Source organism: Natator depressus, chromosome 2 (assembly GCF_965152275.1).
Source record: "Natator depressus isolate rNatDep1 chromosome 2, rNatDep2.hap1, whole genome shotgun sequence".
In the NCBI taxonomy this organism is placed as follows: Eukaryota; Metazoa; Chordata; order Testudines; family Cheloniidae; genus Natator; species Natator depressus.
In genome coordinates, this window is record NC_134235.1 from 259091999 (window position 1) to 259109603 (window position 17605).

The 17605-nt window shown below is 51.3% G+C and overlaps 1 protein-coding gene across 1 annotated transcript in view; it reads left to right on the plus strand.

Moving 5' to 3' along the window:
- The first annotated feature begins 520 nt into the window (after positions 1-520).
- NBEAL2 (neurobeachin like 2) overlaps positions 521-17605 on the plus strand; it is a 168536-nt gene continuing 151451 nt past the window's right edge. The window contains 1 exon segment of the mRNA XM_074946450.1: positions 521-586. Coding sequence (XP_074802551.1) covers positions 536-586 — 51 coding nt within the window. The 5' untranslated portion in view covers positions 521-535.

A 17605-nucleotide genomic window follows, 5' to 3' on the forward strand; every position in this document is an offset into this window, starting at 1 on the left:
TCACAAGCCCCTGACCCCAGTGGGGACCCTGCCGGACTAAAGTCACCCGCGCCTCTTTGCCAGCTGGGGCCCGGGGCCGGTGACTCGTCAGCCCGCGGCGGCTCACGGCCCCGCAGCGCCGAGCGGTGCACCCCGCCTTTGCTCACCCACCCCCGCGGGCTGAGCGGCCACCGAGGGGTGGGAGCAGAGGCCGGGCGGGGCGTGCCCCGCTCCGCGTCCCCGGGCAGCGCCGCGCCGCGCGCAGGCTGGGTGCGGGGCCAGGGCGCACCTGGGGGCGGCTCCCCGCGCTCCGGCCCCGGGCTGCTCTCTAATCAGGCGCCGGCGGAGGAGGGGCCGAGCCCGGCCGCCGGGCGAGCCGCGCGGCCCCCCCGCAGCAGCCATGGCGGAGGAGTAGCGGGGCGGAGCAGGAGGAGGCGGAGCGGGGCGCGGAAAGTTGCGCTGCCCGGGGCCATGCCCGCCGGGCGCTCGGGCTGGGGGCCGGGCTCAGCCAGCGGCGGCGGCCGGCGGGGATAAGGAGGGAGCCGGCGGCGGCGGCATGGCTTCCAAGGAGCGGCTCTACGAGCTGTGGATGCTCTACTTCGCCAAGGTGAGTGTGGGTCGGGGGGCGCCTGCCAGCCTCCCACCCCCACTGCCCGGGGAGGGGCGCCGGCCAACCCCCCCCCTCCCGCGCCGCTTTGTCCCGGGGGGCACCTGCCCAGGGTGCACCTGTTAGCCGCCCCCCCCTCTCCGGGGCGCACCCCTTCCCCCAGCTCGCCCTGCCCGCCCGGGATGGGGTGGGAGCAGCCGCCGCCGGTGCATCCTCCTGCCCTGAGCTCGCCCCCCGGCCGCGGGGAGAATCCGCCCCCCTGCCCCTGGAGGCGGAAGTTTTTTTTTTCTCCCCCCCCCCCGGTTGGCCACACTTTGGTGCCGGTGCTTTGCTACCCGCGGGGAGCCCCCCCGAGCCGCAGCCGGCGGCCCCGGGGACCGTGGGAGCCGCTCGCTCGCTCGCTGCCCGGGCGCTCCTGTTGGCTGGGGGTGATTCTTTCGCCTCGGCTGCCGCTGGGCTCCCGGCCCCGGCGCCGCAGGCCCTGGCGACTGTTCCCCGGCGGGGGCAGAGGAGAGACGGGCTCCCGGGAATGCAGCCGCGCGGGGAAGTTTAGCCGCGCTCAGGCCCAGTGCCTGGGAGGTGAAGGCGTCGGCAAAGCCTCGCAGGGGGGAGGTCTTTGCAGGTGGAGCAGGAAGGAGAGTCCCCTGGGGCTTAAAAAAAAAAAAGGGAAATCGATTTAAAAGGAATCCGGGGCGACGTGCCTCCCTTCTAAACTGACACGGTTAACGCCGCTCGCTGCTCCACCTGCCTCGCCCTGCCGATTGGTGTGTGTGAACGACTCTCCGCAAACACGAGGGAAACTGGGTGAGCACACAGCGCTGCCGGATGCGCAGGAAAACGGGGGAGGGAAATGGCCTAACCTCTCTTCAGTTCCAGTCATGGTGCTTTTGACAAGAGAGTAAAACTTTTTTTTTTTTTTTCCAAAGCAGGAGGCTTGCTTCTGGGGGATGATAAATGCAGAGTTTGAGCGTGTATGTTGGAAGTAAAAATTAAAAGGGCACTTTCTTTAAAAGATCTTAAATTCACTATTTACTTCTGTTTGCTTTTTGCACTTCAGCCAGGCTAGACATTAAAACGTGGCTAGTCCGTTTCACTGCTTCCCGTCAGTGAGGCTTTTTGCTGGTGCTTCCCTTCGACTTTTTGTCTGCAAGGCACCATGCATCCTGGTTGTGCTTTGATGATGTTTGAGCTGCAAGTGCTCTGCAGGAATGTGTATTTGCTAAGCTGGTTCCTTTTTAGAAAATTTTTTTTTAAAAGATGAAATGTTTTTGTTGCTCTCTTGTTTTGTGAAGATTCTTTTCCACAAAACATAAATGTTGCCCAGATTTGAGCTGATGCTGTCCTTTTAAATGACCTTTGGACTAGGAGACACTTAAACTGTCTCTTTAAGATTAATTTTGGTCTCTGCCTATAGAGCACTGTTTCGTAAAGAGGTGACAGGCATTGTATGTTCATGTCAACAAGATGCATGTGGGTTATAGGCTTGTTTAATGGCCGAGTCTTCCCAGAACTCTCTTGTTTTGGGTACTAGCTGGCATTGATGATTACATCTCACGTGTGCCTTATTTCATTCTGCTCCTACAAGCGAACCCGGCCCCCTACAGCAGAGCTTTGTTTTAGTGCCCTAAACATGGCATCCGCTGGGGGGAATTCCTCCTCTGTTCAGGCAAGGAAGTTCTCTCCGCATTTAGCCTGCTGATAAAGTCAGTTCAGTGTCATGGGGGAACACGGGATAGCAAACTGTCACTTCTTCACCTGAAGAAATCATTTGTAACGCGAAAGCATATATGGCCTTGGCCTTTTCTTTTCTAAAGGCGCAGGCTTGTATGGAATAAAAAGATTGAGCCAGCTGGGGAGATGAGAGCAGTAACAGCTAAACGTTCCCAGTTCCAAAATTGATTTTTCTAAAGGTCGAATTTAATCCTGAGTCCATGGATTGCAAAGCGGTAACTGTAGTGCACGAGCTTGATTCTTTGGGGAAAGTTACCACCCTCCAAACCCGAGAACTTGATGAACCAGAGCTAAGATTGGTGGTTTACCTGCACCCATCTGAACAGGTTACAGTGAGATTGAAGCCTTCATTCTGTATCTGCCTTTCCCATTGTGAGGATTGTTCTGTCTCTTCCTGCTGTGTTGCATCTTGCACTCGAACTGGAGCAATCTTTCACTCTTGGAGGGAGAAGGTCAATTGACCGCTGTTAAGTCTGCAGGCTTGGACTCCTCCCTGAGAACCAAAAGAGGGGGATGTGTGCATGCAGCAGAATGTCAGGGGGAGGGATATTACAGTTGACTTCAGTTTTTCTTAAAAAAACCAAAACCTCCCACCCCAAACCAACAACCTTTAAGAAATTAAAACGTGTAGAGATTCCCTGTGACAAGAAGAAAAGGAGGACTTGTGGCACCTTAGAGACTAACAAATTTATTTGAGCATAAGCTTTCGTGAGCTACAGCTCACTTCATCGGATGCATTCAGTGGACAAGAGTCACTTCCAAGCAAAAAACCACCCTTAACATTCTGGAAGGATGCGCACAATGTTCTTTGTAAGCAAAGGGGGGTGGATGCTATCTCAAGAGACCAGGTAGTTATGAATCACAGAATTGACTCTGTGTGTGGTTGCTGTTCAGAGTTATCTAGGTACCTGATGGAGGAAGAGAGGAGGGAGGTGAACAGAGAGAGAAGTGGATAAGTAAAGGCATGGATGTCTGGGGACAGGGGGATGTATGGTACCTATGCCTTACTGCGGGAGATGTATTGATTATGTTGGATCTTGATGAACCTCCGAGGAGGAGTATCAATCTAGATTGTTGCAATGGCATCTTCTAGGTGATAAGCACTGATATCCCATGATGGTGGGAGCTCTGCTTAACTGGGATATGTCACCATTACCCTGCAATGTGTTAATAGGCATTAACAGCTCTTCCTGCGGGCATCTGAGACCCCGTGCTGGATAACAGGGAGAGCTGGAAACTGAATTTAAAATGCTATTTCTGTTTGCAGTGGAGGTGTCACTAATGTGCAAATACAACTCTTCAAGGGCCTGCAGGAGGCTATGCCATTGGTTATGTTAATACTGGATTTCTATACACACAGCCTTCATATTTTACGGCATGACCTGCTATTTATGTATACGAATACTTGCAATTAAAGTCTCTAGGAATGTCTGTACACCTGTGTCTGACGCCTTCCCATGTTCCTACGATGTTTGTTACGTGAAAACACCAACTGCTGTTCTTGGGAGCATTGCTTTCCCCACCAGGAGTCCTCTGCTTGTGAAGATGTACTCCAGCCACGGTGCCCTGTGAAAAATCCCTCTACAAAATCTCTGGGGGCTGCTATTTTTGGCTAGGACTCCGGTCTGAACCTAATGCTGGGAATGTAGGCCAGTCAGTGCAACAGCAGGCCCTGTCTTCTGGCAACTGCCTTTGAAAGGCAGAGACAAGAAGCATGCAGAGATAGCGTTATCTCTCTTTAACATCCCAATGGAATGCATGGCTTGCTAGCTTTGATCATCCGATTTGGGCTGAATATCAAATACTGCGCAGTCCGTTTCTCTTACATTGTCCTTCATTGTGTCAGAAAAATTAAAATAAAACCGAGGGGGCTGGTTAGGAGGCGAGGGAGACAAAATCAACGTGATGATGGAGATCAGCGAAGATGCTATGTGTGTGTACTAACCCACAGTAAATTGACTCTTTCCTGTTAAAGAATAATTAACATTGCTGTTGGCTTCTCAGCTTGTAAAAATGCCTTTGTTCATGAGCTGTGTGAGTTCTAAACAGATTATACTAAAGCCTTATCGAGCAGATGATGGATCTTCGGTGTTCTTATTAATCATCTTCACTCTGAGCTTTCTCTGTTAAGTACATTAAGTATTGGGGAGTGAAAAATGATCACTTATGTTGTATCATGCCATTAATTAAACACATCACTGCAGCGTAGTGAAATGGGACTAGAAGTAAGTGGCCTTTGGGGAGGATGTGAGCTTCTTCCAGCCCGCTGACCACCTGACAAAACCCCAACTTCCGACGTTCTGTAGTGACATGATTAATATTACAGTAGTGCCTAGAGGCATTGAGATCAGAGTCTCCATGGTGCGAGGCGCTGCACAGAAAGACAGTGCATCTCCATCTAAATAGAGAACATAAGAACAGCCATATTAGGTTAGCCCAAAGGTCCATCTAGCCCAGTATCCTGTCTTCCGACAGCGGCCAATGCCAGGTGCCCCAGAGGGAATGAACAGAATAGGCAATCACCAAATGATCCATCCTCTGCCACCCACTCCCAGCAGAAAGGATTAGCCTCATCTTGTAGATGAGAAAGTGAGGCATGGGGAGGGGGTCACAATGTCAGAGTCCGCGGTACAGCCAGGAATTGAATCCAGATCTTAAGTCCCAGTCCAGTGTCTTCACCACAGCTCTGCCTTTACTCTAGGTGAGGAAGGCTCTGGCTTTGTATAACAGCTTGCCCTATAAGCGCCCTGGAACTGGGCTGAGGCCTGCCCGTTTTGAAGAACCGTGGAGAATTTGAACTAAGCTTCCTTTTCCATTTAGAACTAGGCATGTGGCCATCTCCACACACCAGTTGGCCTGGAGGCTGATGGTGAGAGGAGGACATCCAAAGTTTGTTTTTGTGGGGCTGCTAGACTCTGGTGATGGACTAGAAGGAGGCATTGACTGGTACCCTAGCATGCCCTTGTGGCTCCTGGCTAGTCTGAGCTTAGGGAGTTGCTGAAAGCTGGGAGGTGCATGGGGCTATACAGTCTCCTTTTGAAAGAGGAAACCATTCTGGAGCTGCAGGTCTCTCCGTGGCTCTTGGCAGGACTCCGCTGTTTCTTGTCACGGCCCGTTGCAGCCACTGGCAGCTCTTATTAAATGACTGCATGCATGTACCTTCTGTTAACGTGGACCAATCAAGTGTCCGATCAGCCAGGTCCATCTGCTCCGGGTTTGTTTAGAACTTGGTAACCAGATCTTGCCTCTTTAAAGGAGTTTCCTTGCTGCTGTTGACACTACAGGGCTGGGCTGGCTTTGTTCCTTTTCCCTACCCACCAAGGGAACTATGCAGCTCTGACAGTAATACAGTGGACAGGCAGGCACAGACAAGCCTTGGTGTGCACAGTGTCTGAGGATGTCGGGCAGCTGGAGCGGGCTCAGGGGGTGACAGCATCTGCAGCCGAGCCCTCTCCTCTGACTGTCTTTGGAGCGTGTTTCTATTTTATCATGGCTCCCATTTCCCACCCACCCTCCCCTCCATCTAGGTCTCGTCTGCACGGGCATTTTCCGTCTGTGCACTAGTGCAGCTCCCCGGCGGTAGCATGTGGAAAGGCGAAGGTGGACACTGAGCTAGCGGTGCCTGGCAGTCTGACCGCGTTGCCTCGTCCAGCTCTGAGCAGCCTTAGGCCTACGCTGCACGGTCAGGTCAACATAAGCTGCCCTGCATCAACTTAGCCGTGGAAGTGTCTTCGCCATCTTAGGCTCCCGCCGGCATAAGTGCCTTTCTGTGCCGATTTAGCAAAACTGCTTCCCCGAGTGCCGGAGAGTCCCGCTCGATGTAGTTGGGTCGGCCCAGTGTCTGCGTAGACACCGCGTTGCTTGTGTCAGCTGTTCTCGGCTTTCAGGAGCTGTCCTGCAATGCCCCACGCGGGCAGAACAAGCGCTCCTGGCGGGGATACGCCCCGCCGGCACAAGGAGCTGAGCGTGCACGCGCACCAGCGATTTAATAACCGCGGTGGCTGTGTGCCAACGTACGTTGGGTCGGCGTCATTTTGTAGCGTAGACATGGCCTGAGTGTGGCAGTGGTTAAAATTTGAGTGGCTTGTCTGTCAGTAGTGGTAATAATCATGTTTATCACAGCGGTGCTGAAGAATCACCCCAGATCGGGGCTCCAGACACAGAGTGGGGGAAGGGGTAGAAGACACCAGCCGAGTGACAAATGTCATCCTAGTTCTGAGATTTCTTTGGGTGGGTTTAGTTAGGGGAAAGGGGGAGAAATCCACTAAATGGGAAAGGGGTGAGGATGACAGGGCAGAGGAGAAGGGGCTAAGAGGCAAGGTCTGGATTGAAGCTGAGACGGTACAAACAGGTAATCAGCACAGGGCAAAGTGAGTCCAGTCAAAGCTGTAGAAAGTTCTCTGAAGGTCCCTTCTCTGGCTGCTTCTGCAGATGTTCCTTCCGGCTGGGCCTTCCTGCAGTTTTTTCCTTAAGGCTGTATGGTTTGGGGGGAGGAGGATCAGGAGGTGGAGGGGGAGTTGGGCTCCCCAAAACAGTCCTGGGTCTGAGAGGTGTGGCCCTGGCTAGGCCCCTTCTTACCCCTTCTCACCCCTTCTCCTAGTGCAGCAGTGCCTGCTTCGGCAGCTTCTGTAGCTGCTCCTACTGGCTGGAGTCGCTGGCTTGTCCCTCTTCTGTTAATGGAGGTGCAGCTGTGTGATGTCAATTAGGAGCCAGCGGAGACCAGCCTTAGTGGCCTCAGGACTGGTCCATCCTGGGGATGGACATTGGCATAGCTACATCTCTCAGGGCTGTGAAAAATCCCCAAGACGTAGCTGTCCTGACCTAACCCCTGGTGGAGGTAGCACCATCCATGGAGGACTTCTTCCAAGTTGCCCCCTCTCAGGGAGGTGGATTAACTGCAGTGATGGGAGAAGCCTTCCCGTGGCTCTAGTGAGCGTCTACACGGATGTGCTGTCGTGTGTTTGTGCCTAAACCTACCTGTAAGCTCTGTCCAGCTTGCTGCAGGTGTTCCCAGCCTTGCTGTCATTGCTGGGCTCGGTAAGCTGGAGAGCTTCCTGGGTTGGGTGCAGGTGTCCTGTGCTCGCTCTTTGGAAGGGATCCTTGCTTCAAAGAACCCTTACTTGGTAACCTTTCCCTTGCCCACGCGTACAGAAACATATGGCTGCAGGTGCAGCAGCAGCAGCAGTCCCGTCGGCAAACCGTCAAGGTGAATTGTGGCTCAAAACCACAGTGTGTATGCTTCGGTGCTTCCTTAGGCCTGCGGATGAAGTTCCCTTCCCCCGCCCTCAGCAACCCCACTTCATGTATGAAAAAAAGCCCCCGGTCCTTGCTTTCCTCTCTTAGTTGAAGGCTTTAAGTCCAGGTCTCTGGAGGACCTGTCTAGTGACGTCAGCAGGTGGGAGTTGAGATACAGCTCTTCTTGCTCCAGGGGAGTGGAGAGGTGATGCAGATTCTTGTGCTGTTTCCTGGGATCTCCTCACCAGCCCCTGGGCTGGAGCTCAGGTTTCTGTTACCTGAGGCCTTCCCATGACCCTCCAGGTGAAGAGGGATGCAAGCATCTGGGACGAAGGGTGTGTCATGCAAATATGCCGAGGCTCCTTCAAACAACACTGGATCTCGTGTCCTGTGTTGTGAGGGACTGGATTGCTGCTGTGGCTGGTGCTGAAAAAGGAAGCACTCCAGAGGCTCCGGTTTGCATGAACAGTGCCGAATGCGCCATGCCTAGCACTGAATGCGCTCTGCCTAGTGCAGTGGGGTCCCTGCAAGGCTACCAGAGATTATGGTAGCAACTAAAGCAAACCGTGTACAAAGGACTTAGTACATGTGAATTACATTTCGTCCTATTTAAAGGTCCCCTCGTGCTGCCAGACTAGTGTAAAGGGGTCTTGGTGCAAGTCCTGGTCTAAATGGTTCTTTTTGCACAGGTATAACTCTTTTGGATCAAGGTGTGAATTTTTTTTTTTTACTGCTACATCCTCAGAGTGCAGGCATTATACAGGTATAAAGGTACCTTCTACCACTATAGCTTATTCCCCTTCCCATATGGGAATAAACTGTACCTGTATAATGGAGAGGTATGCCACCTGGTAAAACAGTACAGCTGTGTAGCGTAGACGAGACATAAATGAGAATCCAGTCCTTAGTTTAGTGGCTTGTCAGCTGATGCTCACAGCAAATGAGTTTCGTCTTGTGCAGTAAGCGCGGTTAGACAAATACTGTACATGTCCAGCAAGGCGGGTGTGTTTTGCCAAGTTAGAATCATAGAATATCAGGGTTGGAAGGGACCTCAGGAGGTCATCTAGTCCAACCCCCTGCTCAAAGCAGGACCAATCCCCAGCTAAAGTTCCTCTCTTGTAATTGGTTCATATGTGCAGCTGCTCTCTAACTCCGCAAACTACGTTGGCTTTTGTAAGCCATCACCACCGTCTCTCATCTGACGAAATGCTATTTAGTGTTGCCTGACTTGCTTTGTTTTGATCACTCCATAAGTCTATTTGAACAGATTCATTTACTTTGGTACCGCTTGCGTTCTTTTCCAGACCTGTTTAATGTCTGATAATTGCAGCTTCATCCGCCAGCGTCTTGCCCAAAATGCTGTGTCTTTTCAGTCCGTGATGAACACCTAGTTTGAATAATGAACTAATCAAAGTACATTTAGTCTTGGGTTACTCCCCAGTGGACAGTTGTCCACATCCCAGGAAAAAATCTCACAACTGGCACTAATTGGCCTCTTGTCACCCTTAACAGAGACCATTCTCCAGGCCCATTCAGCCCTCAAACTCCCCTCTAGGTCAGGATGTAAGTACAGTAGAACCCTGTTTAACCGAGCCTCCATTATCTGGCTCTCTGTATTTACCGAATCACCAGCCACCTGGTGTCAGCTGTCAGGCGGCTGGGGGCTCCAGATTTTCGGTTTTCTGATCTGGCCCCAGTCCCAATTAGGTCTGATATTCGGTGTCTGACTGTGCAGTGGTTATGAAACTTGCAGATTAGCAGCCTATGATGAATGTAGGCTGCAGATCTTTCTCGGCATATATCATACTCCACATCACTGGATGTGCAGGACTCGTATCCTTCCAAGAAGGACTTGTCAAGTACCGAACCAAAGAGTTTAAAACTTCTTTCTCAGGTGTAGTTCTTAAAAAAAACAAAAAACACCTTCACAATGTAAAGGAATTGCATCATAACGGCTACAGACAGACTCTGAATGAACAGGTTTGGCATGAAAATATAGCATAAAAATCCAATGAGGATTTTGCACACTTTGCTTGTCTCAATTATGCCCCCTCTGAATAGTGACAGCTACTACTTGATATTTGATCAATAAGAGAACTGCTTCCCCATTTTATTGTGCACTAGGACTACGGTAGGGTCCCTATTTTAGGAACTAATCGGGGATTGAGGTGCTAATAACAGGAAATTGAACACCTCAGAATTGCAGTGGGTGCAGTGCACAAGTTAGCTTATTGCTCAGTGACAGAGTACAGAGCAAATAGTTACAAACGTATCGTGTCTGATTAGTCTTTGCTGCCAAACTGCTCAGTGTTTTCAAACCAGTACAGCCGCTTGAAAGTTGGCTGAAGGATTGAAGTCCCATTGGGTGGCAGAAAAATGGTTCATATGATGAGTCATTCGTAAGACTGTTGTTCATAAAATCGGTGTTCGGCTGTCCAGGTTACTAGGTCATTGGCAAAGCAAGCGGCATATGAATACAAAGATTTGACTAGGAGAGAATGGCAGGAATTAGCAGAGGTTTTGGGCGTGTGTGGCCGGGGAGTGGAACGGGGCTGCCACATCCGAAGAGTTAAAGGTGACCCATTAATCAGGAAACGGAACAATGTTTTGTGCCTTTTATCTACCTAAGGGTTTTCTTTACTACTGGTGAGGACATGCTGCACGTGTAAATGGCATCATCGTGTAATGAAGCCCATAGTAGACTTTATGGACTTTTGTTTCTCTCTTACCTGGTTGTTATTATTTGTATTGCAGTAGAGATCCAAACCGAACTGGGGCCTCACGTTAGGTGCTGTATTTACACGTTGCATACTCTTCAGGTCTGTTCCTTAGACCTTGTCTGACCACTCAAGTCACTGCTCTAACCATACCAGCGTACTGTGTGTAGGACAATAGGGAAGGTCTGGCAAGTGTCTGTACAGCACCTGGCACGATGGGCTTCTGGTCCATGACAAGGGCTGCTGGGAGCTCCTACGATACAAATACCACAGCTGTGGACAAAAGAAAGGGAGCCTGCCATACGAGCCTGAGACTGGAAAATGAGGCCCAGAGGTGAAACGAGTTGGCCTGTGTCTGTGTAGGTGAGCCGGGCAAAGCTTGGAATAGAACCCAAACTCCCAGGTCCTAGCTCAGCGCCTTCGCAATAAACTCCTCCTCCTTCCACCATTCACACTCGCAGCCCATTTGTTTTTTAGGGAAGAGATGATTGTTCGTAGTGCCTGGGAGCATGGTGACTCCTACCATGTACTGACGCGAGCTGGCTGTGGATTCTTCGGGGCTTGTTGAGTTTTTGGCATGCGGAAACCACCGTGACTTTTCTGCCTGGCTGCCGTCACGGTTGACGTGTCGCCCGTCTGCTCATGGTGGGGCACATACGGAGGTGTAACCTGCGTCTGCGCACGCACGAAGCTCGTAGACTTTAAGGTCAGAAGGGACCATTGTGATCATCTAGTCCGACCTCCTGCACAACGGAGGCCACAGAATCTCACCCACCCATTCCTGCGATAAACCTCTCACCTATGTCTGAGCTACTGAAGTCCTCAAATCGTGGTTTAAGCTGTCTGTGCTGTAAACACGAGGGTTGTCCCCTTCTTCTGAGCAACGCGGTGGCAGCTCTTTCTAGCTTCCTGCTTCAGAGACGCACTCCACCTGCTTCTTTAGATGAGAGACACATGGATGCTGACTGTCCTTGGTGCTGCTTCTCTGAAGGCAGAGCATTCTCAGTCCATTGAGAGAGTGCTTCTCCAGCTCCCTAAAGTCCGCCTTGCTCCAGTCAGAGGGAGGGTAATTAACCACTGGAGCAACTTGCCGAGAGCTCTGGTGGATTCCCTGTCACTTAAGCCTTTCAGTCGAGGCTGGCTTCCTTTCTTAAAAACTGGCTCTAGCTCAACCTCAAGAGATGGGCATGCTGCCGGAAAGGCTGGGTGAAATCCTCTGGCCTGGGTTAGACAGCAGGTCAGACTAGATGATCGTAATGGTCCCTGATGGCCTTAACAGCTATGACTGTTGAAATGCAGTGTTATCTAACCACACGTTTGTATTACAGTACTTCCACCTAATGTCTGAACTGAGATTGGGTTCCCCCTTGTTCTGGCCGCTGTACAAACACAGTGAGACAATCCCTGCCCCAAAGGAACTTAGTCTGACTAGCCAAGGTAAGCAAAGGGAGGATTATAACCCCCATTTTATAGATGGGGGAGACTGAGACACTGAGATCAAGGACTTAATCCTGCAGAGGGCTGAGCACGCTGAGCCTGATCCAGCACTGGACTGCAGCCCATGCATGTCTCTTGAGCCTTCGACTAGTCAATGGGAGTCTCACGTGCTTGGTTGGGTCAGAGCCAGAGCATGTTGCAACATCGGGCCCTAAGTGACCTGGCTCAAGGCCACCCAGGAAGTTCTGTAGCAGAGCTGGGACTTGAACCCAGATCTCCTGAGTCCCAGTGCCCAAACTCCACAGTGGACCTTCCTCTCGAGTCCATGCTACCTTGAGTTTATGTAGGCCTCAGCTCTCTGACGTTCTGCTTCTCCGGGAAGGCCACTCATGCTGAAAACCAGGAAGCTAGTTTTAGGGGCAAAGATGAATCCCTGAGTTGTCTGCTGCTGACTCTTTTTTGCCCTGTGGGTTTCTGATGATGCTCAAGTAATCTGTGCTTCCTGTCCCTCGGTCTTTCCTGCCACCACTCTGATAACGATACTGAGGAATTGGTCTCCTCCAGAAGTTCCTTTCTGTCCCTAGTAGCTTTCTAGGAACGGGCCTTGTGACAAAACACTAGGGAAGCAGCCAGGAGAGTACAGTTAATTATAAGAATGCTAAGGGAGCGTGTTTCCTGGTGCCTGGGGTCCTGGCGGTTCTGGTGGATGAGACTAAAAGCCAAGTGCCCATAACCGCGCGAGTCCATTAATTCTCCCCCTGACCTGTTTTAGCCCCCCTCCCCCTAATGTGACGGTGTGGAATATGCTTGCTGGTAAAACACCTGTCCAGGTCACAATCACTATCCTGACTTCATGTCTCTGTGGAGTTGATTCACCTTTTAACGCATCTGATCTCTGGCCACAGAGTCCACTGCATGTCCTCATCCCGTAAGCCGGCTGCCCCCTCTCTCCTAGGTTGGTGCTGCATCCTCTCTCTGCACGCTTTAAAAGCTCATCTGCACTGTCCTCCTTGGCATGTGAGGGACCATCACGGATTCACTTCTTCCACTTCTGGCGTTTATACCACAAATATCAGCGAGGCCGAGGACTTGCTCTGCGCTCCTGGCAAAACGGGAGCAAAGCAGGCCTGGCTTAGAAGTGGTTTTAAGTAGGTGCCCCTGTCCAGGAGACTCTAGCACCGTCCGGGACATGGAAAGACTAACAGACTCAAGTCTGGCTTAGCTGGACCGAACAGTGTTATGGGACCAGGGCATCAAGCGCCGTGTAAAGGCCTGTAGGGAAACAACTAACCAGCATCGTGGTGATAGTACAGTGCTAAGCTCTTGTAGTCTATACAGGCTGAGGAGGTGAGCGATTGTCCAAGCAGTGTGACAGTGATGGGGTATTAAGGTCTCAGCAGTGGTGTCTGCCAGACTGACAATCAAGCTCCCAAGGAAGCAGGTGGAAGCCCCTTGAGGAATGTGGCACCAGACCAGGCACCAGAGAAAAGGCTGCCTGGCCCAGTCTCCTCCTGGCCTCATGAGATGGCCTAGCGGGACCTGATATGGCACCCTTCCTCACAACCCCCCTCCCCAGTTCCTGTGGTGGGCTCCTCAGCCCGGGAAGAAGCTCTGGACCATACACGCCAGCCCGCCCTGTATCGCCAGACAGGGGGACACAAAACAGACTGGAGCTCTCCTGCTTGGTTTCTAACCTGGGCCCCTGAGTTTGCTCCTTAGGTGCCAGCTCAGGCTGGTACCTCTGCATCCCGTCTCGGTGCCAAGGGCTGGAGCAGGCTAGGCGGGGGCACGCCAGCGGGGCAGGAGAAGAACAAAGGTGACGGTAAGCTCTCTGGGACATGCTGTCGTATCCTTGCGTCCCTACGGTGCCTATTGCAAGGAGGCGGTGGCTGGCGCCTCTGGTGACCTCCACGATCCTAATGGGAAGAGAAGTGTCTGTCCCGGGAGCGCTTTGGTTCCTGCCCCACTGAAGGGGTCCAGATCCCAGCCTCGCGCTCCCGCTCGGGGCGGGGGGGGAGGGGCAGTCGGAAGGGGTATACGCCAGCGCTGTCGTTCCAGGCCCGATGGTCTGAGTGACCCGGTGTCAGGCCTGTGAGCCAAATTCTCGGTCAGGTGGTGTCACAGCGGCAGGTGAACGGGCAGATCCTGCTCCCACAGGGGAGGGGCTCGGCCATTGGAGTGAAACAGATGGGCAGCTAAAATGGCGTCTCTTAAATGTCACGTGCCACTGAAGTCTGAAATCACTGGCCAGCGCGTGATGGCCACTGGGAACTTCATGGGGGTAGTGGGTCTAGAATCCTCCTGTTCCGAAAGCCCCGGTCCCTGCCACTTGAGCTAAAGGATACCTGCTATTGGTGGAAGGCCCATGACACGCAACTGATCAGGGCTGATTCCATCCAGCCGCGGGCAGCGCTGAGACACTCGCCAACTCGTTACAGTGTTGACACCTCATCAAACATTGCAAGTCCGAAGCCCTCAGGCGGATTGACTTCAAATTGCTGGCTTCAATCAGCAAGTAGGAAACCTTGATTTAAATCATGCAGTTAATCTGGTTTTGCATCTGTACTTTATTTTCCTAAAGAGATGTTGATTCTCGTTGGTTGATGACATGTGGATTTGGAATTAAATATAGCTTTTACACTAAATTTGGTACTATGACTTACTAAACAGGAGGACATGCTGGAAATGTGTACACATTTAAGCGGTTATGTAGCTTAATTTGTTTGTCCAGGTTCTTAATTTTTACATTTATGATGTTTAGAAAATGGCAAATGACTTTTCCTATTTACTAGATTTTTACTAGGGACTTGTCTCAAGTTGTGTTTGGATGGCAACTGGAATTAAAATAAACATTAATATGTTTTAATAAGTATTAATATGTTTTAAAATGCTATCTTAAATGTGTTGGGTACATAACAATAGAGTTTATCCAAATATTTTGCATTTAAAACTGATAATTAAAGGAAATATCTGTAGCTAGTGAATTGAACAGGTTGTTTCTGGTCATATGTCCAAGAAGGTTTTAGCTCTAATAGATCTCATCTTTACACCTTGTTTTTATTCCAAGATTAGAAGAGGAAAACAAGCTTTCCTGCTTTAAGTCCCAATTGGTTTTTAGTTCATTCAGAGTTCAAACATTTAATTGAACTAGATGAATAAATTGAAATGGAGGAAATATTCTATCAGCACCCACAGAAGAGGCTACTGCTGTCCAAAGCTGCTTTAGACCTTCAGCAAACTTGGGGTCCATCTGTTTAGCTAGTGACTTCCACCTGTTCAGTGGCTTGACTTTCCTTAACTTCAGTGGCAAGTGTGTACCGCTTGAATATTTTAGATTGTTGCCCTCCTTTTACCCAAGTGGCTAGGCAAAGTTTGGGGGCCCTGGAGATGTTCTAGTTAGGAAGAGAAATTGGTGATAGTTGGGTATTTCTTTGCAACCTTCTTTATTTACAAGGAATGTACAAACTCCCATGTCTCTGAATATGGAGGGGAATCAAATAGCAGGAAAACCGTTGCTTTTGCTCACAGCACCACAAGTAGCCTACACCCCTCGCTCAGAAACCTCTCTGCAGGTTTCTTCCAGGGTCAGACACCTGGCTTTCAGCTGCCCCTTCAGGCTGTTTTGTTTCTCTTCTGTCCTCTGCGTTCTATCTTTCCTCACTCAAATCCCTACCCAAAACAATCCTCAGCAAAAGTTCCTGGCCCAGTTCACATAGCCCTCTGTCTTAGATGGGGGCTTAACTGTATGTTTACATTAATTTAATCGCCGTGAGGATGTAACTCAGCCCATAGCAAGGTTTCATCCCATTCAGAACGGTACTGAGTGTCAAGTTTTAAAAACATAGAGGTTTACTTTTAAAAAGAAAAATGGGGTTTAAACTGAAATAAAATCTGCTTGTCTTGATAAATCATCAATCTTCATCCATCCTGGAAACCATCAACCTAAACTGTGGTCACCCTTTATCCCGCTCCTGGTAACTGTTCCCATTACAATGAGCCTTGGGTGGATCCCTCTGGCTTGCTAAACTGTACCAGGGCAGCTGCTTGCATGAGGATAGCAATGGTCCTACTCTACAGCCAGCTGAAGGACAGGGAGCTAACCACCCTGGGTCGGCAGCGTTTGCCTGGGACTAGCTCTCTGAGGTTGCGATACAAATATTGGTGGAGAGATGCTAATGTCCCCAGGACAGACCCATGGACCATGTCATTCCCCTATAAATACAGTAGCAGTTAACTAAACACATGGGTAACGGATCGCGGTCTTTGCTGTCCTCGCCATAAGCGCTACGGGTAACTGATTTGGACACTCATGTCTGCGCGTTGGTGTCACGGAGTCCCCGGGCGATGCTCTGGAACTGCTCCCCATGAAGCCAGTCAGGACTCTGGGGCAGTCTCCTTTCTGTGAGCAGCCTGTCTTCAGGACACAAAGCTCACACAGCTTCCACCTTCCTGGGTCTGACCTCGGAGCATTCAGCATCCTCTGCCCCTCCGTGCGCTTCCCACAGCGAGTCCGCTCAGGTGGGGCTCCTGGGGAAGCCAGAGGGTCCTGCACCCCAACTCCGCAGTCAGACGTGACTCTCAGCCAGCCAGTAAAACAGAAGGTTTATTAGACGACAGGAACATGGTCTAAACCAGAGCTTGTTGGTGCAGAGAACAGGACCCCTCATCTGGGTCCATTTTGGGGGGCAGTGAGCTAGACAACCACGTCTGCACTTCGCTCCATGTCCCAGCCAGCCCCAAACTGAAACTCCCTCCAGCCCCTCCTCCCCTGGGCTTTGTTCCTTTCCCCCGGCCAGGAGGTCACCTGATTCCTTTGTTCTCCAACCCTTTAGCTCTCACCTTGCAGGGGGGAAGGGCCAGGCCATCAGTTGCCAGGAAACAGGGTGTCGGCCATTCTCTGTGTCCAGACCCCTGCACACACCTGCCCTCTAGGGCTCTGCAACGATCATACACCCTTACCCCACCACCTAGATACTTAAGAACTGCATAGGGGAAACAGAGGCACCCCCACACTATTCAGAGGAAACATTAAGAACAGTCCCACTTCGTCACAGTTGGCATGGCATCGCCTCTCCCCTGCCCGCCCAGACTTACCGAGAAACGTGCTACACGCCCTCCCGAGTGCCTGCCTGGCTCTCCCCCTCAGAGTGCCCTTGAGCTGGGAGGGGCTTTGTGTGATGGAGCACCAGCTAGAATCCCCGCAGCGAGCCCAGGGGGCTGCAGCCTAGTCTTGACCCCCTAAATGAGGGTCCAGGTGCGGCCGCGATAACATACCGGGGGTGCCTTTGCTCTGCTAATTAAAATGAACTAACCCCCGCCCCTTCGTTCTGCTCATCAGAGTGCCGTGGGTGGACGAGTGAGGGGCATGCTTGTCTGTAGTGTTTGACCCTTCCTTTGGGGAGCGGTATCTCAAGACTGGAACAGGGCAGTCTGCCCCTTTAAGGGCTGTGGGTGCCTGGGGTGTGGCCCCTTTAAGAACCACTGTTTGGAGCTGGTAGATTGGGGAGGGGATCTGACCCAGCTGGAAATGTTGCGGGGGAGGACAAGTGACTGAGGCCCGTGGCTGCCTGCCGGGCAGGGAGGAGGAGTGCTCCCAGCTCAGGGAAGGGCAGGCCTGGAAATAGGATGTAACTCTTTTCAGAGTAACAGCCGTGTTAGTCTGTATTCGCAAAAAGAAAAAAGAAAAGGAGTACTTGTGGCACCTTAGAGACTAACCAGTTTATTTGAGCATGAGCTTTCGTGAGCTACAGCTCACTTCATCGGATGCATAGCATATTGTGGAAACTGCAGAAGACATTATATACACACAGAGACCATGAAACAAAACTTCCTCCCACCCCACTGTCCTGCTCGTAACAGCTTATCTAAAGTGATCATCAAGGGAGGGCCATTTCCAGCA